Raw genomic sequence first — 27,948 nt, 5'->3', positions numbered from 1 at the left:
ATAGAAAACTTGATAACTTGAGCTTAAGCTTCACTTATTTTTATTTCTGATCATTTCGAGTTCCTCCGAGTGTGGAGTCGGTTCTCGAGCGACAACTTTCAAGTCTTTATAATAAAATGCCTCGCCTTATCTTCTTTGCCTTGCTGGCTTTAAAATACCAGAGCGAAGCATTTAACTTTTCACCTCATCCTAATCGAGTGATACATTTCCCAAATCATCTGAAAACCTACTTAAACCAAACGCGCAGTTCCTACTTTGGATACTCGCTCGTCATCCGTCCAACCAGGTGAGTTGCAAGCTTTTTACTTTGGATCTTTGAGTAATTCCCACCATTTCCGGAATTCGAAAAATTTAAGTTTTTGCTGATAAAACTTTATTATATTTCATTACAGCATTTTGGTGGGTGCTCCTCGAGCGCAATCTACCCTGGAAAAACAGAGCACCACCGTCGAGAGTGGGGCGATATTCAGGTGCTCCGTGGAGGATGGAACCTGTTTTCCATATGTCCTGGACTCACATGGAAATCTTGACGCGCCCCCCGACGATTACACGTTGAACTCGCAGCGTAAGGACTACCAGTGGCTGGGCGGATCAATGGACGGGGGAACTCAGGACACGGATAAGCTCCTCGTATGTGCGCCGCGTTTCACAACTCCCCATTCCAACAGCAACGACGGCGCGGAGGGCCACCTGCACGGAATCTGCTACTGGGTCATGGACACCTTGGCGATCAATCCTCGTGCAAGAGACGTGTTTACCATATGTCCACTTCTCTTAAAAAACATGCAGACAATAGATACAGAGCCTTACTTCTACATGGGGGAACTGGGCTTAAGTGCACATGTGCCGGATGATAATTCCCAGTTCGTAATTGGAGCCCCAGGTATCGATAATTGGAGGGGATCGGTGATCCTGTATCAGAGGCACAAAGTCCGGACCAATAGACGCCCAATGAGAGATGTGGCTAGAAACATCTATAATCCGGAATTTGACTCCAATATCCTTCACCCCAGCTCATGGGGAGAGGAGCTTTTCTCATACATTGGGTATTCCGTTAGCTCCGGATATTTTGACAGTGACAACCTGAGCAAGCTCCACTACGTGGCCACTGCTCCCCATGCTAACAACAATTTAGGCGAGGCCTATATCTTCGATGCCTTCAGCAAGAATGTCCGTAAGTTGCATGTCTTTCAGGGCGAACAGCTAGGAGACTACTTCGGCTACTCTGTTCTGACGGAGGATCTCAATGGAGACGGACTAACGGACGTTATCATCTCAGCACCCCTATACGCTGCAGGGGAATCCTATGACGTTGGCGCCCTTTATGTGTACATCAACAAGGGTTTCGTAAGCATTCTGTTACTGCAGATTAGTCAGACTTTCTTTCTAATTATAATTCTTATCTTTGTAGTTCAACTTTGAGCGGAAGATTGTTCGGTCTCCGGTCGACAGTCCGGGTCGGTTCGGAACGGCTCTCTCCCGACTTGGCGATATCAATCATGACGGTTACAATGGTGAGACCTTGAAATTTTACAACTTAAGTGGTGTTATTTGCTTATGCGACTTCTCAACTGACAGACGTGGCCGTTGGAGCTCCCTTTCATGGAAACGGAGCGGTTTTCATATACCTGGGCAGCGAGGATGGATTGAGGGATCAGCCGTGTCAGCGACTGGATGCCCCTTCTGAGAAACCTTCCCAATGGGGTTCATACATGTTCGGGCACGGCCTCTCCCGTGGGTCGGACATAGACGGCAATGGAATCAACGACATGGTCATTGGAGCTCCCAATGCCGAGGCCTTGTATATATACCGTACCTATCCAGTGGTCAAAATATATGTCACAGCAAAGTCGGAATCGGAAGAAATCAAGCCTTATCAGGATAGCGTAAATATCACTGCCTGCTACCGAATAACTACCCCTTCCCAGGCGAATGATGTGCAGCAGCAACGGCTAAATATGCGGATTAACATTGATAAGCTTCTAAAGCGGGTGAAGTTCGCCCAGACGCAGACCAATGAGTTGATCTTCGAGGCGAACGCGGGTCCCTCCACAATGTGCCGTGACTTTGTGGTCCAGGTGGGCTATAAGGGCGAGATTCTAACAGATATTGATTTGGAGATCCATTACGAACTGTCGAGGAAGGTCCCATACTGGGAGGGTGAGGGTGACGGCTTAGAGTTAACAAGAACTTAGTTTCTAATGTGCTCTTCCCCAATAGAGTTCTGTGAAACCTGCGCAGTGGTCAATCCATCGGATCCGACGGTTTCCACGGGTAAGATCAGCTTCATTACGGGATGCGCCACCAATGTTTGTGTCACTGATTTGCAGTTGAGGAGTCAGCATGTAAGGTAAGCTGGGATCCAAAAGATTTTAGAAATGCTTTTTAACAGATTTCAACATTTACCCAGAACAACCTATACTTTGGGCACTACCAACACCCTCCGATTGAACTACGAGGTCACCAGCATTGGAGAGACCGCCTACCCGCCCCAATTCAACGTGACCAGTCTTCCTCGTCTGCCCTTTGCCCAGGTTCCTGGAAACTGCAGGATCAGGGAGGAAGCTATGGTGTGCGATCTGAACAGCGGACGACCGCTGGCCAAAGGTGACACCGACTCCCTCACCATAATTTTCGATGTGAGTCAACTTAGTGGGTACTCATTGATCATAGAGGCAGCTGTATTCAGTGCAGGAATCGATAAGAATCTCACGGACAACAGTTGGAGAGACGTTATCAGCCTAGACGTGCTTGCCAAGGTCGATGCCGGAGGGTAAGATTCAGTGGATAACGATTACACATTAGTTAAATCTTTTTTGGATTACTTATTTTAGAGGTCCTTCAGACGGTCTAATTCTCCTCGACAAATATCCTTATTCCGCGGAAATCGTCAACAATTATGAGATCAAAAGCCATGGACCCAGTGTCATCCAAGATTTATCCGTGATCTTCTATATGCCCATCGCTTATAGAATGCCTGGGTCTTCTACATTCAAACCCCTCATTAATCTAACTAGCCTGCAGATAGAGGCCACCTATGGTTCCGATTTATTGCCCAGCAAGCTCTACGACCAAAATAATGTGCTGTTCAATGAGTTCCCCGTCGAGAAGTCCACTCCTAACGACCAGATGGCCTCAATCACATCCCGAAAGCGGAGGGATCTCGAGGATCCAGAGAGAATTGATGATAAAACCCGGCACCTCCTGTTGAAAGACGATCTGCCTATAAATCGCACTTTGGTATTCAACTGCCAGGATACCAAGGGAACAATATGTGTTCAAGCAGTGATCCGCCTCCGACTTGTGCCGGGTATACCTATTAGCCTGAACACAGGTTTTAATGTAGATCTGAATGAAGATTTGAGTCCTTTTGAGTACTTTGTCATTTTAACCGATCTGAAGCTTGTCATAGGGAACTATTCCGATATCACTTTAATGGTAATTAATCAAAATATCAAACCAAATGTGATCTTCAAGATGCTGAAGGAGGAACTGCCCATCTTGTACATAATTTTGGCTGTGGCCGTCGGGTTGCTGATGCTGGCAGCAATAACTTATGCTCTGTACAAGGTTAGTACCGCGATTGTTAAAATGTTTTTCTTCTACTTAGACGGTTTTAATCCTTAGCTTGGCTTTTTTAAACGCTTGAAGAGGGATGAGCTGAATAGTTTGAAAGGCAACGATGACCCGCTACTAGATCGGGATGAAAACAACGAGGATCCAACTATGAATCAAGAATTATCGTAAACAAGTTTCCAACGCTTTTTTAACAATTATTACTTTGTATATAATTAAATGTAATTAAATAAATCTTTAAATTAAAAATTTCAAATTGTGTAATATTTCCGCGCATTCATGACATCACCATTAATATCGATAGAAAGGTCAAACTGATTATCGGTATTTTAAACGATATATCGCGCTCCAGAATCCTCTACAACGGTTTTTATTAAATTTATAAAATTGTTAAATGAACCTACAAAACAATTTATAAATAATAAAAAATGACTTCATAATAAAATTATATATTAATATAAAGAAATATCACAAAATACATCTTAGGTAGTGTCCATTGTACTTCGCCGCGTCGCTATCTCATCAGCTGTTTTCTGTTGTGGGCAATTTTTGTTGCTGCTCCGTGAAAATTACGCATAAATGAAAAAGTGAATTGGCATCAGGAAAATGGACCAGCCCGATGATCATTTCCGCTACATACACAGCTCTTCGCTCCATGAACGTGTGCAAATTAAGGTGTAAGTGGACAATGTCACAAAACCTTGAAAATCTCATGTCTAAAATATATCTATTGTTCTTTTTCAGTGGAACGCTCGAGGGTAAGAAGCGCCAGCCTGACTATGAAAAACTTCTGGAGGACCCAATCCTAAGGTTCTCCGGCTTGTACTCCGAGGAGCATCCTTCGTTCCAGGTACGCCTAGAGGTGTACAACCAGGGCAGGCCTTATTGCCTTCCAGTGACCAGCTCCTACAAGGCTTTCGGCAAGAGGTGGAGTTGGAACGAGTGGGTTTCGTTGCCGCTGCAGTTCTCCGATCTCCCTAGAAGTGCTATGCTAGTGCTAACCATCCTGGACTGTTCGGGTGCTGGACAGACCACCGTCATTGGAGGCACATCCATTTCAGTGTTCGGCAAGGACGGTATGTTTCGACAAGGAATGTACGACCTTAGAGTTTGGCTGGGAGTCGAGGGAGATGGCAACTTTCCCAGTCGCACGCCCGGTAAAGGCAAAGAGTCCTCCAAGTCGCAGATGCAGCGTCTCGGGAAGTTGGCCAAAAAACATCGGAATGGACAAGTTCAGAAGGTGGATTGGCTCGACAGGCTCACGTTCCGGGAGATCGAGGTGATCAACGAACGCGAGAAGCGTATGTCCGACTATATGTTTCTCATGATCGAGTTTCCTGCAATCGTTGTGGACGACACGTTTAACGTAAGTCCTTGAAACACTGATCTTGTCCAGCTTTTATAAATATTTTTCGTTATAGTATGCAGTGGTTTACTTCGAGCCGGAGGGCGATGTCAAATATAAGCTTCCAGCCAAGCCAAAGTTGGTATCTGTGCCCGATTCGGAGATTCAAATGGTATTTAAGCCCAAAACTGTCATCGAATATGTTTAATTCATAATCATGTTGCAGGAAAACCTGGTGGAAAGAAAGCACCATCGCTTGGCCCGTTCGGAGCGTTCGGGTATATCCGATAGAGATGCCAAACCCACTGCCAGGTATGGCAAATGATTCAACGTTTCGATCCATATTAATATATCGTATCCCCGCAGCATTCGAGATCAACTTCACACCATTGTTTATAGATATCCTCCGACTTATGTGCTTAGCAGCGAGGAGCAAGATTTGGTTTGGAAATTCAGGTTTTACCTTTCCTCTCACAAAAAGGCCTTGACCAAGTTCCTGAAGTGCATCAATTGGAAATTGGAGGACGAGGTTACGCAAGCTCTTTGGATGCTGGCCAACTGGGCGCCCATGGATGTAGAAGATGCATTGGAGCTTCTGAGTCCCACCTTTACGCATCCTCAGGTGCGAAAGTATGCCGTCAGTCGATTGGCCCAAGCGCCAGACGAAGACTTGCTCTTGTATCTGCTTCAGCTGGTACAAGCTCTGAAGTACGAGGATCCCCGGCACATTGTTCACTTACATGGTTGCATCTTTCCTGAGCGTGATGTTGTGCGCTCTATCTTGGATGACAATGGCTCACTGCTGGATCAGAGCAGCCTATCCGATCTGAGTGCCACCAGCAGTGGACTCCATGCTTCGGTGATTCCAGCTAATCAGCGAGCGGCAAGTGTTTTAGCCGCCATCAAGGGCGATAAGTCCGTAAGTCCTGGATCAGCTGGTGGTAGCGGAGGTCAGGGATCGGTTGCGCTTCCAAATCCTTCTACTCCCGCCACTCCTGGTAGCAGTTCTCTTCCCTGTGACTCCAATTCCAATGCCCTCATGTTGGCAGAAGGCATAAGCTTTGGCAGTGTTCCAGCCAATCTCTGCACATTCCTTATCCAGCGCGCCTGCACGAATGCCACGCTGGCCAACTACTTCTATTGGTATTTGTCCATCGAAGTGGAAGAGGTGGAGTCGGTGAGGAAACAGGACGAAAGGGCGCACGACATGTACGCAATGGTACTCAAGATGTTCCTAAAGGTGCTGGAGAACGGTGGGTGCCATTTAATGCAACAAAAGTGCTTTGTCTATCCTAATGTCTCTTTCCAGGTAACTTTAATCTTCGAGGAATCTTTTATAACCTTAGAAAGCAGCGCCGCTTCATTGACGAGCTGGTCAAGTTGGTGAAACTGGTGGCCAAGGAGCCGGGAAATCGCAATAAGAAAACGGAGAAATTTCAGAAGCTGCTGGCCGAACAGGACATGTTCAAGGTGAACTTTACCAACTTCGAGCCAATTCCATTTCCTCTGGATCCAGAGATCTACATCACCAAGATTGTACCCATGCGCACTTCGCTCTTCAAGAGCGCCCTAATGCCAGCTAAGTAAATTTCGCAAAATCACGAACTAGTCGGAGAATCACTAAATGTTTTCCATTTTCAATACCTTAGACTCACCTTTGTCACTTCTATTGCCCAACACGAGTACGCTGCTATCTTCAAGCACGGTGATGATCTGCGCCAGGATCAGCTCATCTTGCAGATGATCACTTTGATGGACAAGTTACTAAGAAGAGAGAACCTCGATCTGAAGCTGACTCCCTACAAAGTGCTGGCCACGAGCTCGAAACATGGATTTCTGCAGTACGTCGACTCGTGCACAGTGGCAGAGGTTCTTGCTCGGGAGGGCAATATCCATAACTTCTTCCGGAAACATCATCCATGCGACAATGGCCCGTATGGCATTTCGGCTGAGGTCATGGATACCTACATTAAGAGCTGTGCGGGCTACTGTGTGATCACCTATTTGCTTGGTAAGACTAATGAAAAGTATCCTGATTGATTATCTAATCCATATATTCCTGTGCAGGCGTGGGTGACCGACATTTGGACAATCTGTTGCTAACCACCAACGGCAAGCTCTTCCACATTGACTTTGGCTACATTTTGGGTCGCGATCCGAAACCCATGCCGCCGCCCATGAAGCTGAGCAAGGAAATGGTGGAGGCAATGGGTGGTATAAGCTCAGAACACCACCATGAGTTCCGTAAGCAATGCTATACGGCCTATTTGCATTTGCGTCGGCATGCCAACGTAATGCTCAACTTGTTCTCCCTGATGGTGGATGCCACTGTTCCGGATATCGCCCTGGAGCCTGACAAGGCTGTCAAAAAGGTGGAGGAGAACCTGCAGCTTGGACTCACCGACGAGGAGGCCGTCCAGCATTTGCAGAGCCTACTGGATGTGTCCATAACGGCCGTAATGCCAGCTCTGGTGGAGCAGATCCATCGGTTCACACAGTACTGGCGAAAGTAAAGGGGAAATATCTACTCACTGATGGGTTGAAAAGCTTGGATAACGAATTGTAGGAGGAGAAAGTAATCAATGAACCATTTTTGGAATTTTCCCGAGCTTGAAGAAACGTAGTAGTAAACATCAAAAGTGTAATATAGATTAGATTTACTAAGAAACAACTTATATATTTCTTTCAGTATATATTATTTTAGGATTTTAATTATTAAAATGTTGTACTGATCACTTTAGGCTCCTACAATTCTATCACACATTCAATCGCACTCTTAAATCAAGAATAATCTTATTTGTAAGGTCGCTTTAGTCGTAGCTGTCCTGTAGCTTCAAGTCTGTAATCGAGATTTAAATGTAATCTGTTTTGTGTCGCAATTGTAATATAACCTACTATTCGAGAAAATATGCAGGCACGCTCAAAGAAGCCCGTTTGGTTCCTCTTTAAGGTGATGGAACTGCTGCTGAGCCTTGGGTGTTGCATTGTCCATTGGCACTGCACTAATGCACCGCACGTATTCCTCCTATGTGGGACCTATGGCGGATCTGTGATCATCTGTGTGGTTTCTGTGGTGGGAGTTTTTTATGCAGAGCGACCGACTATGAAGCATGAAGCTGCGTTTGGTGCCATCTTGGGAACCCTTCACATGCTTACAGTATACGCCCACATGTATATTGCTACATTGGATGAGTTCCGGAATGAGAATTGGCCCGATTTTTATGGATGCTGTAGGGACAACGCCATTATAGCTCTTTACGCCGGCGCCATTTACTTGCTGCACTGCACCTTCGCTCTGGATCTGATGCTCTCTCATAGACGAAGTAAGCTGCATCCTCGGAGGAGCAGGCGACCACTCCAGCTCTTCTTCATTAGTCGGGGGGCCGAGGCCTACTTCAGTCGATTTCGGTGGTTCCAGCGCATCTCCTCTAGAATGTTGACTAGCGAACAGGCATCGGAGAATACAACCCAAAGTCGTGAATTTTCATCGGAATCGGACTCTGAAGCCATGGAGGAATCAAGGCGAAAGTCGGAAATCAAGGAAAGGGAAAAAAGTGTTTAATTTCAAATTAAATTAGGAATTTTAACTTAAAACTTCTTTTTTTAACTTTATTTTCACCTGTCAAGCGATCTTCACTGTACTTTCGTATTGCCACATGCAACCCTGGTCGGAAACAGCTGTCTTTTGAAGTTCAGCCCCGTCTTTGGTGCCCGCGCACTTTGACAGCTGTTTGTTTACAGTTATTTTAGAATTTCAATTTTGTTTTAGGCGTCGCTTGTGATTATTTTAATTTATTTATATTATAAATTTGCTGTTATTGTGACAATTCTGTGAATATTCACGTTGAAGCTTACGGATAGTCCGACTTTAATGACGATGGCGAGCGGGGCGGTAAGTTCGTCCATTTCCCCATTGTTCGGATGCATTGCTGGAAATTTCTGTCTGCAAACTTTTCTGATTTTCATAGTTCGATGCGTGGTGGAAACTTCTGTGGCTGGCTCTTGTGCTGTAGGTCTGTGTGCCTGTGGTTTTAGTTAGTGGCAGGTATTCGAACCTAAAACTTTTGCTAAAAGTTAGCCGGGGCCACTAAAGTTGCCAGCAGACGCACCACAAAAAAAAAACAGAAGCACACTCGCAGCCACATGAATATAAACACTTAGTCCCAAGAGACCAACTAAGTTTGTCCCACCAAAACGGCATAGTACAGTGGTTTTCTTCTATCTAAAACTAGTACTTGAAACTTAAGGAAATCAAATTGAAAAACTGTTCACTGACTAATTTTTCTAAGTTTTTAAATTATAAACTTTGCAAACAAGAAGTACAGCTTCTTGCTTTTTAGGGTTACAGGGAACCAAAGGCTACGTACTTTATTTAATTTGATCGGCGTTTGTTCACTATAACATTATGATAATACAGTTCATGATAAAACTTACTTTACAGAACACATATTGTACCTATAACGACTTCTAGAATTCCAATTTTTAGGATATTGTAATTTTCTTAAAATTTAACCATTATCCTGATGGGTACGATGATTTGTATTCAGTTTCCGCTTTTCCAAGTTATTATTGTCAAGTAGATGTGGGCAAGTTGAATAATAGTAGTTGGTCGTTAATTTGTAAATCAGACGCCTAAGTAAAACGCTCTTATCGGAGCACTATATCCACATCCCGCTCTTCCCGAAGAGAACCCGTTGCAGCTGGGAGTGCGAGTGAGTGGGAGTGCGGGCTTGCGAGTGAGTGAGCTGGTGACTCACACCGCTGCTAACTGCACTCAACTTGGCCTTTGTTATTGTCTGTGGTTGTGGCTGCAAGCCACCGGGGACCCAGCCCAGCCCCAGTCCCCACTGCCTTCCGCCCCTCCACTCCCTTTGAGCCGCAATCCCCGCGGTCGTGGTCCTTCGAGCCAAATGCAGCACGTGTTCATTTTCGTGTGCAAAGTCACTTGGAATGCCAAGTTGAAGTTATGTGTGCGCCTTTTTTGCAGACTCTATAGACAGAGCTATAGACAGACACACACGGCTGTGTGGGTGTGGAAAAGCGTGTGCATCTGAAAGATACATTTTCTAGATCGCAGCATGTTTGGTTTAGTTGGCAGCTAAATTTCACTACGTGCAGTTTGCGGTGGGTGTTGGAGTCTAAGTTTCGGAATGCCAACTATGTTGCGCAATAACAACTTGGCCGGCTGCTGATAACTGGTGATAAAAGCCGAGTTCCGAGTCGATTGAGTGAATAAGATTAATCGCTGCGATGATGAGTAAATTATGAATGTGCATTATCATATAGTCGCAAAGATACTTATAGTTAGATAGCTGCGAAAGGCAAGCTAATGAGCTAATAAAACTAGAATAGATGACTCACAAAATTAAATTAGCGGACACGCAAGTAAGGCAAACAAACTTGGCAAGTATCTTAAAAGGTTAGATTATAAATTATAAACTGTAATAATAAACATGCGATTACTTAAACATTAGTAAAAATTCTTATACTATAGCTAAATGAAAGTAATTTAAACGAAAGTTCGACAGAATAACGGTGGTTCCCGAAGATGAGCTAGCACGTTCCATTAATTAGTAATCGCTTTGGGTCGTTCCCTCTCTTTCGCCTCGTCGTCTCCAGTTCTTGGAACCCTATGCTAGTTTGGTTATAATTTCACAATCAACCCATGGGTGCCACTGTAATTGAAGTCTTAACTTCGACTTCCTATGTGCAGTCGGTTTTAACTGGAACTCTTGGGTTGTCGAGTCGTTCTGTCTTCCCCATCGGGGGAACTTAACTCCCAAAACGAAGGTTTCCCAGCGTAGCACTAAACCCCGTAAGCCCCTTCTCCGTTTTTGGCCCAAAAACGCTGTGTACGTGCCTCTAGTTCAGCTCCATAGATCGTCCGGTGGTAATCAGTTTACGCTGACGTCGTTCACTTACTTACCACTTTCCCCTCTTAGTGCCCCTAAAACCCCTTCCCCCACGCCCCTGACCCTGCGGATACAGCAGGGGTCAATATACTAGAATATAGTCAATGAGTAAGTCCCCAATTTCTAATAGTTATAACCTCTGATATTTCACTCTTAACCATCTTACCTGTAACGACTATATAGGTATATACTCTATTTTGAAGTACTATATATTATATATGACTTTGATACTATAGTTTCGACCCCATCTGTAGATAAGTATGCACATTCATATTCAAATCCAAGTGCAAGTCGTGTAGCTACATGCGAAACTCTATGTAAACCGAAATGGTTTTCATTTATATTTTTTTCAATTCTATTTTGCTGCCGTTCGTTTTTCATGAACCGATACTAACACGAGTGCTACTATTTCAGTTGGTTACTAAACATTTAGTGCCTCCCCCTCCAGCCGCGTCCGTCTTAGAAAGAGTCGAGAGCAGCGGGCTGACTAAGCGAACGAGCAGCAAACGGCAGCGGATGAAATGTCGCGCTATATTAACCATATTGCTCAGTCCCAGAAAGGGGGGCTTTGGCAGTGGCTTTTGCATACTGTCCATGTCCCACTATTTGGCCCTCCCCCCCTTAATGCTCTGTCCCTGCCTCCTTCTTCTCCTCCCTCTTCCTTCTGTCCATGGATCCCCCTTTCGCCGCCCTCTTAGCCCGCATCTGTGGCCTGACAGTTGGCTGCAGTTGCTCCATTTGTTTGTTTGTGTTGGCCTGCCAGCCAGCGTCCAAGTACAGTGAAGCCTTGCAAATCTATTAAAGTTCCTCAAGTACTTAAAAGGCCTGTGTCCTTACTTTAATGATGAACCTTAAATGATTTTTATAAGGCAAAGGAAATGGTTTGTCAAAGAGCAACTTGTGGTCTTGCTAGTAGAGGTAATACTGTACAGTTTAGTTGTGTTTGAGTGTGGCGCTGTGTTTTCGCTATAGTTGTTGGTGTTGTTGTTGTCCACGACGTGATAAAAACTTTAAACATTGAATTGTGATACTTCGTCACTTGGTTGTAAATTGAAATAAGACTACCTTCCTCTCGTGCTCCCCCCAGTTTGCCCCTACTCTATCGCATTTCCCCACTCCGCGAACAGTTGAGCGAAATGCGAAGCTAAGGCAAAAACAAAATAGATGGGAAAACCCAAATAAAAAGAAAAATCTCTTGCAATTGTCAGCAAATTTTCTTCAAATGAGCGAGAACTTAGCAACAACAAGGCTCCCAAGGCAGGCAGGAAAAAATGAAGAAAAAAGAGTGGGAAAAATCGGGGAATACAAGGAGGACTGAGTGAGACATTTGTTTAGTTGGGTTTTTGGTTTTGTAAGTTTATGATTTAAATGCAAACAATTCCCACTCATCACTTTCTTACATGGGTGTGTGTGTGTGTGTACATGAATGTTTATGTGTGTGCATTCATTATTTATGTGAAGCTTTGCCCGATTCCATATATTCCACTCCTCGATCGCCCGATTCCACTTCCAATTTCAGTGCACTTTCTGACGCCTTCGGTCTGGCTTTCCTCTCCGTTTAAGTTTTTAGTTTTTCCGTTTTTCGGTTTCTGTGGTTTTAGTACTAACTATATCCCCCGCCTTCACTGTTTGTTGCTTTGTGCTCTGTGATTCGGCATTTGACTTGCGAATATGCACAAAATTTGTGCAAATTAAATAAATAATAAACGTGCCTGAACTTTTAATGGACTTTTGTTAAAGGCCCCTAAATAAGTTGAACAAAAGAAAGCCAAATGCGAATCACATTCGATCAATTCCACAAATAATTCACATTTTGTATGGTGAGTTTAACAAAGTTATGAGTAAAGGTGAATGGTTTTTGGTGGCCATTATATATTTAATATCAGAAAACAGTATTAATATGTACAGTTATATACTGGGCCACCCTCTTTCTAACATTTGTTTAACTACAAAAAGTGTTCATTCCTAAAATTAAGTTATAAAACATGGATTTGCTTATAAAGTCACTAATTAGGCGTAATAATATTCCACTTTGATCCAATAAAACTAAGTTTTTAAACATTAGTAAAAACTATTCCAGTAGTCCAATCACGAATGCCAAAATCTAAAGCCTGCAGAATGGACTTTTATGGTGGCTGGAATTACCGTTGGCCGAGTGCTAAGTTTATGGCTCTTGAGTCACAAGCGTAGTGTTAGCGCACTCTGCTTACCTTTGGCTCAATTATCTGATAAGGAATGCCGCGCAAAAGGGGGCGGGGCTGGCTATGGGCTACGGGCTGTTGTGAGCGATATCCGCGGTTTGTTGACCTCTTACTGCTGATAAAGATTTGTCCGCTTGTGTATCTTGTTGTGGCCTCTTCTAGGTTTTGCAAAAACTTAACTTGCACGAAGATCATGGCTAGAAAGCTGGGCCAGAAGCGAACGCTTTATGGCTAAGAAGCGGCTACTATGTGGTATGACTATATGGTAATTAGGGGCTAATAAGTAAAACCCGCACGTAGACCAAATAAAAATGGTAACAGAATCGAAAAAGCGTTCCACGGATTGGTGACAGTCAAGTCCGAGTCCGAGTTCGAGTCTTTCTCAGCCGCTTTTAGCGTTTCAAGGCCAGTGGATCTATCAGGTTAATTACCCGCCATTGTTAATCCTAGTACTCGGTACACCTCTATCTCGTTTTTACATAGTCGATTCTCCGGTCTCCACTCCGTCGAGATCCCCAAACTCTTTTCTATGCCCATAATGAATTCAATTATTGTCACTCGAGTGCGTTAAGTATGCCGCAAAGGTATGTGCCGTATGGTCTATCTGTATCTGCGAGATACATTCGGCTGTTAATACGTGCCCAGCCGCAAAATCTAACGCAGAACGGCAAGACAAATAAAAAGCCACAGGCTCTGCGTCACTTGAAATTAAAATGCTTGTGCAAAAATAACAACAAAATTACCAAAATAGATGGAAATAAAGGCTCAAAACTAGTTTCTGAGCGCATTTCGGTCGCCGGGGTAACTTGACAGCTTTGGGCCAAATTAAAATGCGAGGGCGGCCGCAAGAGTTAATTAGGAAAATCAAGTTATGGCATTAAAAAAGGGAACAGAAAAACAATTCTTAAGAAAACTTAACATGAAGAATGTCTAGCGAATGCCAATGTGACTATAATTTTTTATAAATTATCTAGGAATAATATTAATCATGAGTACCTAAAGTACTTTGGTAGCACCCCCCCTGCCAGCACTTTAGATTTATCATGCTTGTTGCGCGGAATTTATGAATGTACCCAGAGATAGATTTATTTCTAATAAGTTAATTCTTACCCACCTTCGGCTACGTGATTATATTGCCATTCGACACCGACTGTCCTAAAAAAGAGAATATATATAGATCCTACATAATCATATATATATATTCTCCGATTTCCTCTGCGTCAGTTTCTGGGACGCCATGTTAAAATCGTATTTCGCTGCCAATTTCAAATCTAATTTATGTATTTCGCTTAATGTCTGACTTTGTTTGGCGGCTCGCTCTCTTCGCTTGTTTTTCGTCATTCGCTGTTCTTTTGGGATGGGCCCCGCCCTAATATTTACACAAAGCGTTGTTGCCTTTTGTTTTTAACAATTGCTTAGTATTGCTCTCTCTGTCGCACACCGTCTAGCGTTCTCTTTCGCTCCATTTGTATTCTCGGTTTGCGCGTGTATTCGTTGCTTTTATAAACATGTTTTCGCATTAATAATACATTTTTATTCGCTAATTTAAATGTTGTTTACATTTAACAGAAAACCAGTTAGTGTCTGGGACATATCAGCAAGTGTATACAGAAACAGTTGCGGCCAACAAAATGTATTTGAAAATAAATAGAAATTCAAATAAATATTATTAAATACAAACTTAGCTTTACTTTCTTAATAACCTAATTTATGGCCACTTTTTGGCAGCAAGGTCTCACTCAGCTCAATTAGGGTACAAATTTAAGCTGGGCAGTCTAAAAAGCTACACTAATATATAATTAACATTAGATACGAACAAAAAGTTAACATTATGATCTTTCCCCTTTACCAACTTTATTTAAACATTACTAGTACCTTGCCCGCAAGCGTGTATATAGTACATATATAAGCACCCATACAGCAGCACTTCTGGGTGGAGCCTAAAACTTTGATAATTTACTTAGTCTGTGTCTGTTCTTGTGTGTGTGCCTCTTTCTTATTCGTTATTTATGCATTTGTTAAACTTAGACTTGGGAATCATTCGATGGCGATTTAAGAGTTGCTCTTGGCCAAGATGCCCCACGCCCCTGCCACTCCACAGAAGTTATACCAACAATTGTTGAGCCTAGGGAGAAAGGGAAAAGGCTGCTAGAAGTGGCTGTGTCGCATTGTGGACGATTAAACCACCCACAATCAACGCCTCGAACTGTTGGTTTAGCCTTTTCCCCCCATTTCCCTCTAAACAAATCCTTGTCAACGCATTAAATAAATGTCGACGCACCCTGAAAACCGCCTGCTCATATTCTGTATCCTTTTTCGCCTTTCCCCAAGCTAAGAATCATAATTAATGTGGCTTTATTTGTAAGGAATTCTTGGAATGGATGTCTCTGATGGCTTCCTTAAATATAATTGGTTTATCTGGTTTATTAAGTATTTTAAGTAAAGAATTCTTTTTGAATGTTATAGGTAAGAAAGGTGGGTTTTAGACTTACTACATATTGTATTTATCAAGTTGGAAAACCTAATTTGTTTGGGATATAGTTCCGGATCCTTTACTCTGATAAGTCGAGTGCTTCATAATTTCCATTAAATGAGTTCTTTTAACATCAAGTACTACATGTATTTAAAAAAAAAAGGTCGCTACTTAAGTTTATGGCCGGACTCAGATACTGAAGTTGGAAACCGAAATCGTCGTCCCAGATACAGTTGACAATGGAGCGGAACTCGAACCCGTGCGGCAATTTGGGGCAGCATTGAGGAAGGGTGATTGAAACGCGACAATTTGTGGCCTCTCAAGTGCTCGGGCACAACTTGAATAACAAGCAATGAGCAATCCGCAATCGAAGGGGGATATAACCATATATATATCCACATATATAGTACACATTACAGCAATCAATCCGAATCGGATCCAGCTGCCCTTTCCTCAAATTCAAGTAAACAAAAGCCATTAGCAAATGTGTATCCGAAAGATGCACAAACGGCGACACTTGAGCTGGTGTAATCAAATCATAAATTCATATACACAAATGGAGCTAGATACGGGAATGTTCTCTCTGTGTCATTCTATTCATTTCCATTAGAGTGGCATAGATACAAAGATACATAGATACAGTTAGATATCCCTTCCAGGCGGGCGTCGCTTTCGTAATTGGTTCAAGTATCTTTGGTTGCAGCCACAGATTCCAAAACCTAGAAACTGTACTTTATCGCCAACAATGAGTTGTCAAATCCAAAAAACCAGCTGGTTGTTGCGAACGGAACTCCTTTTCATCTTCGCATTTATTTCCCTGCTCATCTCCGTTTGCCTCCTGGCTTTCTCAGATTTATCAAACTATCTTCGGGCATTTTGCATCCCTTTGGCGCATCGTTTCCGGCCCTCGCCCCCTCCTCTCACCTAACTGGGTTCATCTCCGCCTGTCCATGGAGATTTCTTCCTTATTGTCTACACTCTAACTTGAGGTCTAAATTGGGTTTCGTTTCGTTGCTATGCCTGGCTAGTCATTTAAAGTTAAGTTTTAGGATGTGTTTTATAAGAAATCTACTCCATAGTTTAACAGTTTTGAAGATTAGATTTCTTTCATGAAATTATTTGGTATGTGAAAAAGGGGTATGCTTCTTAATGCACCCACTTCTAATCACGCAACTTCTTCCTCAAGGGTAACTTTTCGTATTTAATCGCAAAAGGTCTCCTTTGTAAGCCCTACTTTAAAGGGTATACAGAACTTGGCATTGTGTCTCCAAGTTTCCTCCCTTCATTTCCATTGTAATGGGTCCGAATTCAAAAAGTCGACAACGCGCATATTTTAAGAAATCATTTCTTGATTACGACGTTTGAAAACAATTTGTCTTTCACTCTTTCGCCTCAGTTCTCAGCTTTTGGTTATTTGGTTACTATATATATATACAAATGTATGTACATACTGGGATATATACATAGATACCGATGTGTTCGTACAGAAGGTTTTTGTGTGCGAGATGTATTGTGTACTTAGCGCAAAGTTGTCTGACTTGTTGAGACTTTTTTATGCATTATTCTAGCGCCCATTTTGATTTTTATTATTGTTGTTGCGGCGGCTGCTTCTATTTCTGTTGCTTTTTCATTGGCTTTCGTTAAAAAATAGACATGGGAGTTCTTATGGAGCTAAATTGATGTGGTTGCGTTTTTGTTGTTCCTTACTTACTGGCTTTTTGATCTAAAATGAATTCATAACTTGAATGGCTGTTTTCTGATGGGGGAAATCTTAATGGAAATTATGAAATGTTATTGATTTAGGTTAAGGGTGGGTGGAGTTAATGGCAATATGATGGAGTAAAGAGTAAGTTGATCTCTGGTTACTTAACAATTTTTAAATATTTATACTTATTTTGATACTAAACACCTTTTTTGCTATCTCTGTCCGTTGCTCCTTTTTGAAGCTTTCTCTTTTCATTAATGAATTTTTATGAATTGGCAGAGGAAGGGAGAAGGCAATAGCCGTCACAACAAATGGCAATAACACCTGTTGAGGTCACTCACACACATGCACGTTGGGCCACAATAAATTTCACACAGACACGCGCCGTCGCATGCACACACACACACACACACACACACAGACGAACGTCCGCAAAAAGGACAATAACATTTGCTCACGTGTTGAGAGGAAGAAAGGAAGAGAGTTGGAGAGTGGCATGAGTGCAAAAAGGAAGGCAAGAGCAGCCGAACACATGTCTCCATGTCCTCTTCCCTTCTCCCACTCTCTCGCCCTCATCCTCTCTCACTCTCTCTCTCACAAAAAGGTGAGCGTCAGTGTGTCCTTGCTTTCTTCGTCTCTGTTTTGTTTCGCTCTTCGTTGGTGCGTGTGAGTAACATGTGCATATATTTGTATGTATGCATATGAATGTATTTGTGCATGGCCATAGGTCAGGTTCAAAACCCGCCTCGGGTTCAAATTCAGGTTAGGGATCAGGATCCCGGGATAAGGATATGGCTGTGGGACATTGGCAGCTAAATGCCACTAAATATGCAGCATAATGGCATGTGTCCTGCCGTTCGCAATTCGATTCCAAAGGTGTTGCGGCCTGTCACAATATTGCGTGCTCCTCTTTCTTGTTTTCGTCCTTCTCCTTTTCCCTTTACTGATGCTGATAAGAGATGGCCAGGCGGTAGAGAAAGAGGAAGCAGCCACGGTGACCACAACTGTAAAATGTCAACAGTTGGCGACCCAGGACATGAACACATGTTGAGCCGAAGAAGGCACCTAGGAGCATAAACATGCCAGAGGAAGACGTGTGGGGCAATAATGTGCAATGTAGGCCAATAAACAGAAGGTGTATTAACTTTAGGGGGGAAATTATTGTTATTCACATTAAGTTCTGTCTGAGAAAGTTGTGTCATGTTCCAGTACTTTAGATGTTAGCCTTTCATCTCATCTTAAACAATCTTTATAGCATTCTTTAACTTTATGTTATTCCTTACTGTCCTAGACATTTCAGAGAAATATTTGATATATGGCTTAAATTTCTATGAGACTGATCATAAATTTGCATCCTTATTGAATCTTAGGGATACCTACGTTCATCCAAGAAAACATTCAAATTTGAATATAATTCATAATCCAGGTAAATGATAATTCCTATCATTGTCATTAGAACAATGCCATACGAGTCATCGTACATTATTCTTCCCTTAGCATGCCAGCTTGTCAAACTAAAATAACAAAACCAGAGAAGACACAGTAGACCTGAATAAAGGCTCGACAGTTGTCTTCCCAAGGGTGCAGATTATACTCCGGCTATCAAATAGCATTTCCGATCCCAAGATCAACTGTACTATAAGTCCATAAGAATAAAATCGCACGCAAAAACTGGGACCGAAACTAAATTTGAGCTGGAACTCAGACCAAGTCGAAGTCGAACACCCTAAAACTGAAAACTCAAAAACCTAAAACGCAGAACGCCGATTTCAATGCTGACTACCTGAGCAATATGAATCGTACCTTGAGGCGGATTTGTTTTATTTGTGTTGTTGTTGGTTTTTGTTGTAGTTCATCATGTTCCTGGTAATTTTTTGCGTCTTGTGCAAACACACAGACGTTCAGTCTGAGCAACTGGGGAGAGATAACAAAGGAAACACGTTATCCTTTTTTTCATGTTAATGGTTTATGGTTTCCCCGTTTTGGTTGTAGGAACAGGAATAGAAATAAAAATAGGAATCGGAATAGAATGTCGGAGTGTATATAATAAGAGCGTCTAATGCGGGGAATCCATTCCTCAGTTTTGCGACTCATCCATGTCTTAGGATAAACGCTCACTGGGAGAAAATCTAAGTAAGTCTTAGTAATTGTTAAGTTGACTATGTTCTTTATTTACTGGATTCAGATATGTTACCTTCATGAATTGATAGAAATTTAAGATCTTTTACGACTTGGTTTTTCTCAGTGTCTCCTTAAACACCTAGTGTAAATCAGTGAAAAACTGCTGAAAAGCCAAAATGCGTCTTTGTTAACCATGTTCCATCTGCCTCATATGCGTAGTTTCAGGAACTAGTTTCGCTCCTTCCTTGGCCCTGCAAAAAGTGCGCAGCTGTTTCGCCATAAGTCCATTGTTTGCAGATTATGGATGCGTAAGAGTGCGATCCATAAGACCCGGAGTGTGTCTCAGTTTTTATTTTAGAGTAGGGAGATTGTATTACCATTTGAACAGGTGTCCCTTTCCCTTGATTTTTACTAATAATGCAGTCACAGTCGTGGCTGCAACCCTCGCTCAGCCACTGGCACAGATTTAAAGTCTTAAATCCAGGGGATGCTGCAACTATTATTAAACAAATTCAAAGCTCTGGCCATGACTATTGTCATCGGGCAGTTGGTGAAAATGGGTGGTGGCCAGTGGAAGTTATGAAAAGTATCTACGCATCTGCATCTATATAGACGCCCGTCTAAGTTGGAAACTGTACTCGCTCGGCATTTGAATTTCAAATCGGAGCAGCGTCGAAAGCGTATTTCAATTTCCCCCTTTTGTGGCATGCCCGGCAGATTGAGAGATTGCCAAATCACATTTCACAGAGCTCGGCTCTAAAGTTAGGCAAATGTATTTACATATTTAGCCAAGAAGCCGAACCAAAAAAGTGCCACAACGCAACACAAAGATACTTTTTAGTTGCAGGGTTGCGCGAGCAAACTGAGATTCAGATACAAACACAAAGACTCGACTTGAGATATTTACCCCGAGATACGCCGTCGAATGGGTTTCCCTTATAATAACGATGATGATGATGATGATGTTGATGACGGTGGTCGGGGGGAAGGAATAACCAAGGCAATAATCTAATGTATTCAAAATTGTATCTACGCACAATTCTATGTGAATATTTGTATATTTATGCGTTTTTGTATAACTGTATTAATGGGCTAAAAATTCTTGATTACCGCGAAGCCATTTGAATTTGGATTCTGCCCTCAGATTTTTATTAACGAACTTTCTGGGAACTCGACCAGCCCACCGCCCTCTTCCGTTCCGTTTGCTATATAGAAATCAGAGCCATTGTCTTATGGGTAACAAATTTTCCATCAATTTCCCCGCCCCCATTTACCATCACGAACCGCGAAGTACACCCTTGACAGAAGGGGGTTGCTACACATTTCCAAGGCTATTTTGAATTCGAGTGTTGTTTGGGGGGAAAAGCCAAAACGCCGAAATACCGAAATGCCGAAATGATGCATTAAACTGCTGAAAGATGTGCGAATTAGTTGCCACCGTTTGGGATTTGTGGGGTGGGAGAGGAAGAGAGAGAGGGTGTAATGCCCCTGAAGTGGAGTGGAGAGTGGGTTGGTTCCTGTGAGATCGGTGAATTGAGTTGTTCGACTGGAATGATTGCGTGTGAAGGGTCCCGGCGGATGGTGCAAAGTTCACAAAAGGCAACAATAGAAACTTATTCGCAGATTTATGTTCTGCATATTGAAAAGCAATATCAAAGTAAAAAATACTTAGATTACTTTATTGCATTAAGTTTTGGATTTCCTTTGAACTGGTATGATTACATTATCCAAGACATGGTGAAAAATGATATAATAAGTGCACAGGATGAGACATATTTTAAAAGAAAAACTGTCCATGCCTAATGGGATTTCTCTCTTATCTTAGCCCAAGATCCCCGGCTTTGAAAGAAAATGTCCTCGGCCCTGGCTAGAATTCCATCAACTAAATGACAGGCATCCGTCCCTTGAAGATGACTCTCCCACATTGTCATTGTTCCATGTGCATGGCTACAATAATTAATTTTCTTAAATCCCGATATCAGATTTATCTGTGGAAAACGTTTTAAGCCTCCCCCTGACCAAAAAGAACTAAAAAGAAATGAGCAAACGAAGAGCGAAGAACAAAACCAAACAAAAAACGAATGCGAACAATGAGAGATATTTTTAAATGGAAAATTTCGTTTTTAATCCTCGCTATGTCCCATACCTTTCTCACACATCCATCCAGCCATACAACTATACAGCTATCCGGCTATCCGTGAATCCATCTATCTGTCGGCTGGCTCTTAACTAACCCAACCTTAGAAGGCCTCGGATATTTCGGTCTCCAATGGTTGTTGTAATTCATCACCTACAAATCAATCATTTTGACGAAGCAACTCACTAAAAAAAAAGAACGTTCGACCCGAAAGAACATCGAAATAAAGGGAATATCGCACTAAGAACGGAGCGTATAAAATGCACACACACTCTGCTCCGGAGGGACAATAGATCAATGCTTCAATATCAAAGAGTCGGCTTGACCTTTTAACGCAAGTTTTTTGTCGGTTGTAGAGGTGAGCGGAGAGGTGAGGGGTGAGTCGAGGTACGAGGGACTCACTATCTGGAGATGCGAGATGGAAGCCTGTCTCAGCTCGACTAATTGTCTCCCAATGGATCACTCTCTGGGTTCTTACACAGAGAGAAAATAAATGGATTTGAATGGGAAATATTAATAATATATCTTTACTATATAAGCTTAGATGCAGTTATACAGATTTTAGTATAAATAATGTTATTTTTATGAAGTTCAGAAATCTTGATCGGGTAATAAGTTTGACTTTTGACTTCACTGTTTCTCTCAGTGCTCTCTCAGTCCGTATCTTGGACGCATGAAAAATGTTTTCATTCCATAGATTTATGTAGATAGGCCTGCAAAGGTGTGGCGTAGGTGAGTGCATGTGTGTGTGCAGTGCATGTGCAGGGCAATTGAGTGTGTGTGTGTGTGTGTGCCGGGACTTAATTTGTTGTGCTTGTGTGCTGCAGCATTTTGGTGTGAGATTACGCATTCTGAGTTCTCTGCCTGATCTTTGACGATCCTTTCAGAATTGGAATTCTCATCTTGTCTTGGCTTAGTTTACAATGCTCTTTTGATTAGGCCACGAAGGTGGCCCCCTCCCCTGCCCATCCAATCCCCGTACGTGATTGGTATTATTCATCACTTGTCCTTCGCCGTATCCTATCTCTGGCATTTGTTTCTCGGCTTGGCATTCTGGCTTATCGGGCAAGATTTGTTTAGGCACAACCTTGGCAGTGTTTAATTAAAATTTTAAGTATGTATGCTCAGGTAGTTTCGTTGCTTATTTTTTATGTTTTGGTATCTGCTGTTTGGTAGGTAGAATCAAAATTCTTACATTTATTTAGTTGCCACAGGAAGTCGTAAAACATTTGCGCTCACTGACTGTGATTTCCAGTCCTGCCACACAATTTTCTAATTGATTTTTATGGATTTTTGCTCGGACATTTACAGGACTTCCACTAGGGGAAAGTTTCTTCAGTTGAAAGTGGGCGGGAAGGGCTAAATAGTGAGCAGTGGGCAGGTGGGGTCTTAGGGGGGATTCGGAGGGGTCAACAGCCAAAAACTGAAAAGTTTTACGTAGTCTTAACAATGAATGCAGTCGATAAGTAGTGGCATAAGTACGATTTCATTTCTACACACACACACACAGTCGCATAATGCCAGCAATGAGAGAACCGAGCAAAGGAATTGGTTTTAATTTTAAAAGACACCGACCGGCTAAATACCCTTCGGTGGTAATATAAGGAATTATGTTTTTCTGAAGAACTTCTATAAGTTAAACCAAATTAAAAGTATCTTTAATCACTGCCCATTATGAACATTACCTCTATTCGAATAACTTTTACTTTAGTTCACCAAATTTCTCTTAAATTTGTATAAACCGTTGCTCTTAAGTTAAGAACTCGTTTAGGTAGGGTAAAGTCAAAAGCTTCGTACTCCTCCGCCCTTCAAAGGAGACTGAATCGAGTCAAGGCACAGCTGTTGGAAAAGAAGCAGAAGTTGGATAAGAGAGGCGGGCAGAAAAAGAAAAGAAAAGGACAGCAGGCGGTGAGGGATGGGGGACAGGATAAGAAGAGGGTATGGGCTGGGGATGGTCTCAAAATAGTCATTGTAATAAGAAAATTTTGATTTCATTTTTAGTATTTGTATAAAATTTAATAACGCCGCACAAGATGGCTGACTTGGCAGGGCGAGAACAACAAAGGAGCGAGCAGGACGGAGTGCTCAACGATAGACAGAGAGAGAGAGAGGGGTGGTATGGGTGGTTTTTTTGGGTGAGGGTAACTAAAACGCTTAAAACACACAATCTCGTTTCGGGTTCGGTTGGGATTTCGGGGTTACGCTTAAACTCTAAGTACATTTTAACTTAACTGCCTTTTTTGTTGTTGGTCCTTCGTTTTTGGTTTTTTGTTAGTTGCTCCTGCCTTTTCCCCTTCCCCCACCCCGTTTCCCCTTGGCCCTTTTCCATGGCGAACTGTAAGGCGAGAAGGCAAAAAACCCAGAGGATGATGATGCCGATGCCAATGATGATTATTACGGATGGGCGGTGGGAGTGGGGGTTTATCAAGGGGTGGTGACTTGAGTGGTGGTTCCTCAACTTCTAACTTGACTTGTGTGTGTGTGTGTGTGTCTGAGTGTGTTCGTTCGCCTGAGTACAATTATAAATTTTTGGAATTGTTGTAATTTAGTTTGTTTGTTTGCCAGTTGGATGTGCTAGATGCTCGCTCCTGCTCGCTCTCTCCTACAATATCCCTCGCTCCCTCTACTGGCTAGTTCGAAATGGGAATGTGTATTTGTGCTAGGGCTTTCCCTTTGTATTATATACTAACTTTGATTGTGTTCTAGCGAGCAAGTGAAGCAGGCACTTTGATACCCATCAATTAGTCGGGGGTTCAATGTAACCCTTTTTTAGGCAAGAGGATGTGACAGCAGCTGCTTTCGCTTTGAGTTATTGCCCTGATTTGAAGGGTTATTAAACTTGTTAGTACAGTACTTTAAAAAGTACCTCAAGGAGCCTTACTTAGGGTCGTCTATGATTTTGGGTGCATATTATAGAATAAAATACCAATTTGTTTTACTTTACTTTATAACTTGAAATACACAATCTGAAAAATGGCAACAGATATTCTGGGATCTCTGATCTCCGACTGTTTATTTCACAATTGGCTATCCAATCGCACTATCATTCCATGAAAAGTTAAGTTTTTCCCACCACGAATGATTTGATATCACTGATTTGGAATCCGTATCCCTAGCGTAACCCCGCATAATCCCTTACCTCCTGTCACTCAAATGATTAGAGAGCCGGAATGCCCGACATACCCTTTGACACCCTATTCATAACGGGTATAAAAAGTTTTCTCCTAACTGCGATTTCCACTGCGACTGCTGCCTTTGCTGATTATCACGATAAAGCATAATGATTACATTTTTAGTAGAAGTCGCTTGTGAGAGTGTGCGAGCAGGATGGCGAGAGGGACAAGTCCTGCAAGTGCGAGTGCGAGCGAGCGTAATTATTGTTCGCAAAACGTCGGAGTTTTTGAACTTGTTGGGATTTGGATTGAAATTGGGCTTAGGTTTGGGTTAGGGTTTACGATTTCGGGTTCGGGCTTGGGCCAGGGTTCGGGGTGGATTGCTCTTGCTATTGCTATTCTATGTATATCGAAGGGGTGGGGAGTTTAAGCGGCATTGGCTTGCACTTGATTAATTGCGATTTATGTATATGCGATATGGAAGTTTTGTGTGTAATTACGGACGGGTTGGTAACTGTTATAACGGTCGTTGACATGAGGGTTCCTTTCAATTCGTTAGCTGTGAAATTCGAGTAATAAACGAGGAGATTATGCAAGGAATAGTAAAAAAAAGGAATATAAAAAAACCGGGGGAGGAACCCCGTTAACTCCCAAAATTATGCTATGCAGCTGCAACATCCTTAGACTTAGCTTCTTCCTTTCTTTTTCGAAATAAAGAACTATTTTTGCTGGCTGGGCAAATAATTCAGATATAATATTTGTTGTTGTTTTATTTGGAGAGCGCCCTGTTGTTGTAGCCGCATTTTTGGTTTTGTTTTGGTTCTCTCGTTTGGTACACCCACTCTTCAAGAGAGCAAAAACAAAAAAAAAACGAAGAGAGAGAGGAGAGAGAGAGAGAGCGCAAGTTAAAGTACAAATGCCGCTATTGTCATTTATTTTGGCCCACATTAAGCCAAGTATGATAAACGCACACCACGAAAGCAAAGAGAGCGTGTTTGCTCTCTTCAGCATGTTACATTCGTTCGTCGATTGCACGAAGTGGCACACGAGCGCTCTTCGGGTGTTTCTATCGTTGTGTGCGTTTGTAAATTGATTTTATTAGTTATTCGTTATTGTTGTTGCTGTATGTTTGCCACTGCCTCTGCCGCCGTCAGCGTTTAACATTACAGTCAAAAAAAAAGGCTGCGAGTGAACGGACGTGCGAGCGCGCGCAGCGGCAATATTCTTGGCTTTTCATCCGGCGTTCTTCCCTCTAATCAAATCAATCACCCAAAAACCCGCCATTCAAACATACTACCAAATACAATATTCGAAAAATCGGTTCTCGAGTGCTGCTTACACAACCAAGAAACCAACTTAAAAACCAATTTACCGATGTGAAAATGTGCAATTAACTTGCAGAAACTACTGAAAATAAAAACCAAAACAAAAAGGACAAACTTTTAAAACTCCTGCTTTTGGGATTATCAACAAACAAAAGAGAACTTTTCGCAGGACTTTGTGAGCAGGATAACAAACACACACACGAACAAGCAAACCGACAATCAAAATGGTAAATATTAAGCTGGAATAAGAAAATCAAAGTATTTCGAAAGACTTTAAACTGTGTTATCAAAGTAGTTCTTAAGGGGATCTTAAGGGGTTTTAGTCGCAATAAGAAAATACGAAAAATGCATATTAGAGAAGTTATTTTACACAGACTTAAGATTCAGCAATATAGAAGAAAACTAAAACTATATAAATCATCACCAAAATCCTTGCTACTCTTTATCTACATAATTCAGTGATAAGTTTCAGAAATCAAAATCTAAGGGTATAAATAAATGTTCTTAGCTATACATTGTAGGAAAAATGTCTTCTATATTGATTTATTGCGAAGCAGCAACAAAAACATATCTCCAAAATCGGTTTGGGCCAATATAAACGTTCTAGTACCATATTTTCATACGCCCTGTGATTCAGCGCGAACTGGCTAATTTCTATTTTATTAGCCAAGTTTGTGTGACTTGGCCGACACTCCTTAGTCTTAGTCATTAGCCGACTCAGAGGTGTCTTGGTATCTTTACCTAACGTTCGTGCGGGCTAGATTATTGCATATTATAAAGCGAAACAAAATGAGATACCAATGGAGATATTCCGATTTAGAATGCGAATACCTTTTATTTGTTTATTTGGCACGCACTCGACGCCGCGACGTACATATAAATTTAGCTTAATCTCTTTGCCTGCATATTAATTTCTGCTCAATATTATTGGCATCGCTAATTTCTATAATTTCCGGCGCTGCTGATTCGCTTAACCCAAGCGACTGCACCCATAAAAGGCGACTCTGATTTGTGTTTCGCGATTTATTTGCTCTGGGAGCCATAAAGCAATATGCACACACTACAATTAAGCCATTGACGTATTACTTCCGTTCCTAGAGTTCGGCATCCCAACTAATATAATTCTAATGAATTTCAAAAGCCGCACTCCGACATAATCGCTAAGGATCCGCAGTTTCTTAGCTATCGACTAGCGGATATATGGCAAATTCCGAACGTTATCCCTTGGGGTTTCTCGGGCGTTTTTCAAAAATATTCCATTGATAATTTTTAAGCAAATGCATGACTTCGCACTCGATGGTTTAAGCACAAAAAACACTAGATTAGTGTAGCTATCTAAAACGTTCTTAGTTCGCAGAATATGGCATATGACTAATAAGTCTTAGAGGAAGTTTAAAGAGAAAGATATTATATCATCGGAGGGCAAATCCAAAGGAATTTTTCGCCAAGAGGTTTTCTCAATTGTCAACAATTTTTCGCAATCAAATGGTTATGTATCCGATTTTCAAATTAATCGCAATAAATGCAAGATATGAAGAAAAATGAAGAAAATTTGTGGCTTCTGGTTGTTTTGAGAAATATTGAAAATTCTGTGCCATATGTGAACGAGATACATTTGTATCTGTGTGTAGCTATGTGTTTGTTTGTGTGTGTGACGGCGGGATACAAATAAACTTTTGGCACATTAAGAACGCCGCAAAATGCGAAGAGTCAGCCAAATATGAAATTATGATCACGATTATGATTATGATGTTGTTATAATTAGAGAACAACGAAACGGCGAAAAACGATTCATAATTATTCAAAAATTGACTTGAGCCAGTCGTCGCAGTTCTTCGCTCCGAAATCCACCAGCTGCCGTCGCCAGATCGTTCCGATCGTTCAGATCGTTCGCATATAACATCGTATAGGATCCATATGGGCTTTAGTTATGGTCTTAGTTGGGGGCTGCTATTTTTAAGTGCACGCAAACACACAAACACACACACGACTGCAATTACACTTTCGAGTGCTTAATCACAGCCGAAACTTTTACACAAA

The 27,948-nt window shown here is 42.0% G+C and overlaps 4 protein-coding genes across 5 annotated transcripts in view; all 4 read left to right on the top strand.

The window, feature by feature from the left end:
- The first annotated feature begins 72 nt into the window (after positions 1 to 72).
- LOC108108855 (integrin alpha-PS3) lies at positions 73 to 3,792 on the top strand. The gene is made up of 8 exons (XM_041819695.1): positions 73 to 286; positions 393 to 1,347; positions 1,412 to 1,514; positions 1,579 to 2,160; positions 2,221 to 2,350; positions 2,411 to 2,773; positions 2,835 to 3,570; positions 3,628 to 3,792. Exons 1-8 carry the CDS (start codon positions 117 to 119, stop codon positions 3,745 to 3,747), a joined length of 3,159 nt encoding a protein of 1,052 aa, XP_041675629.1. The 5' UTR covers positions 73 to 116; the 3' UTR covers positions 3,748 to 3,792.
- A 190-nt stretch (positions 3,793 to 3,982) lies between these two features.
- On the top strand, positions 3,983 to 7,828 carry LOC108109248 (phosphatidylinositol 3-kinase catalytic subunit type 3). The gene is made up of 8 exons (XM_017217730.2): positions 3,983 to 4,253; positions 4,321 to 4,942; positions 4,998 to 5,093; positions 5,148 to 5,233; positions 5,288 to 6,174; positions 6,231 to 6,504; positions 6,571 to 6,932; positions 6,989 to 7,828. The coding sequence occupies exons 1-8, from the start codon at positions 4,183 to 4,185 to the stop codon at positions 7,432 to 7,434; spliced, it is 2,844 nt and encodes a 947-aa protein (XP_017073219.1). The 5' UTR covers positions 3,983 to 4,182; the 3' UTR covers positions 7,435 to 7,828.
- On the top strand, positions 7,825 to 8,509 carry LOC108109249. The gene has a single exon (XM_017217731.2). It carries the CDS (start codon positions 7,830 to 7,832, stop codon positions 8,481 to 8,483), a length of 654 nt encoding a protein of 217 aa, XP_017073220.1. The 5' UTR covers positions 7,825 to 7,829; the 3' UTR covers positions 8,484 to 8,509.
- A 163-nt stretch (positions 8,510 to 8,672) lies between these two features.
- Positions 8,673 to 27,948, top strand: part of LOC108109211 — a 35,799-nt gene continuing 16,523 nt past the window's right edge. Inside the window, exon 1 of one of the 2 annotated variants that reach the window (XM_017217653.2) lies at positions 8,673 to 8,813. In XM_017217653.2, coding sequence (XP_017073142.1) covers positions 8,793 to 8,813 — 21 coding nt within the window. In that variant the 5' untranslated portion in view covers positions 8,673 to 8,792. Of the gene's footprint in view, positions 8,814 to 25,718; positions 26,136 to 27,948 lie in introns of those variants that run through there. The other variant, XM_017217656.2, reaches the window with a different exon arrangement.

Source organism: Drosophila eugracilis, unplaced genomic scaffold (genome assembly GCF_018153835.1).
Source record: "Drosophila eugracilis isolate 14026-0451.02 unplaced genomic scaffold, ASM1815383v1 contig_1765, whole genome shotgun sequence".
Classification (NCBI taxonomy): Eukaryota; Metazoa; Arthropoda; class Insecta; order Diptera; family Drosophilidae; genus Drosophila; species Drosophila eugracilis.
The sequence above is the reverse complement of the archived record's forward strand: the minus strand, read 5'-3'. Positions and strand labels throughout refer to the sequence as shown.

Excerpts from the sequence above, each read along its gene's own strand:
- LOC108109248 (XM_017217730.2), top strand. The coding sequence starts at position 4,183 with ATGGACCAGCCCGATGATCATTTCCGCTACATACACAGCTCTTCGCTC. Across the intron at positions 5,234-5,287 it reads GATGCCAAACCCACTGCCAG|CATTCGAGATCAACTTCACA; the intron begins GTATGGCAAATG and ends GTATCCCCGCAG. Across the intron at positions 6,505-6,570 it reads AGCGCCCTAATGCCAGCTAA|ACTCACCTTTGTCACTTCTA; the intron begins GTAAATTTCGCA and ends TCAATACCTTAG.
- LOC108108855 (XM_041819695.1), top strand. The coding sequence starts at position 117 with ATGCCTCGCCTTATCTTCTTTGCCTTGCTGGCTTTAAAATACCAGAGC. Across the intron at positions 287-392 it reads CTCGTCATCCGTCCAACCAG|CATTTTGGTGGGTGCTCCTC; the intron begins GTGAGTTGCAAG and ends ATTTCATTACAG. Across the intron at positions 2,351-2,410 it reads TTGAGGAGTCAGCATGTAAG|AACAACCTATACTTTGGGCA; the intron begins GTAAGCTGGGAT and ends ACATTTACCCAG.
- LOC108109249 (XM_017217731.2), top strand. The coding sequence starts at position 7,830 with ATGCAGGCACGCTCAAAGAAGCCCGTTTGGTTCCTCTTTAAGGTGATG.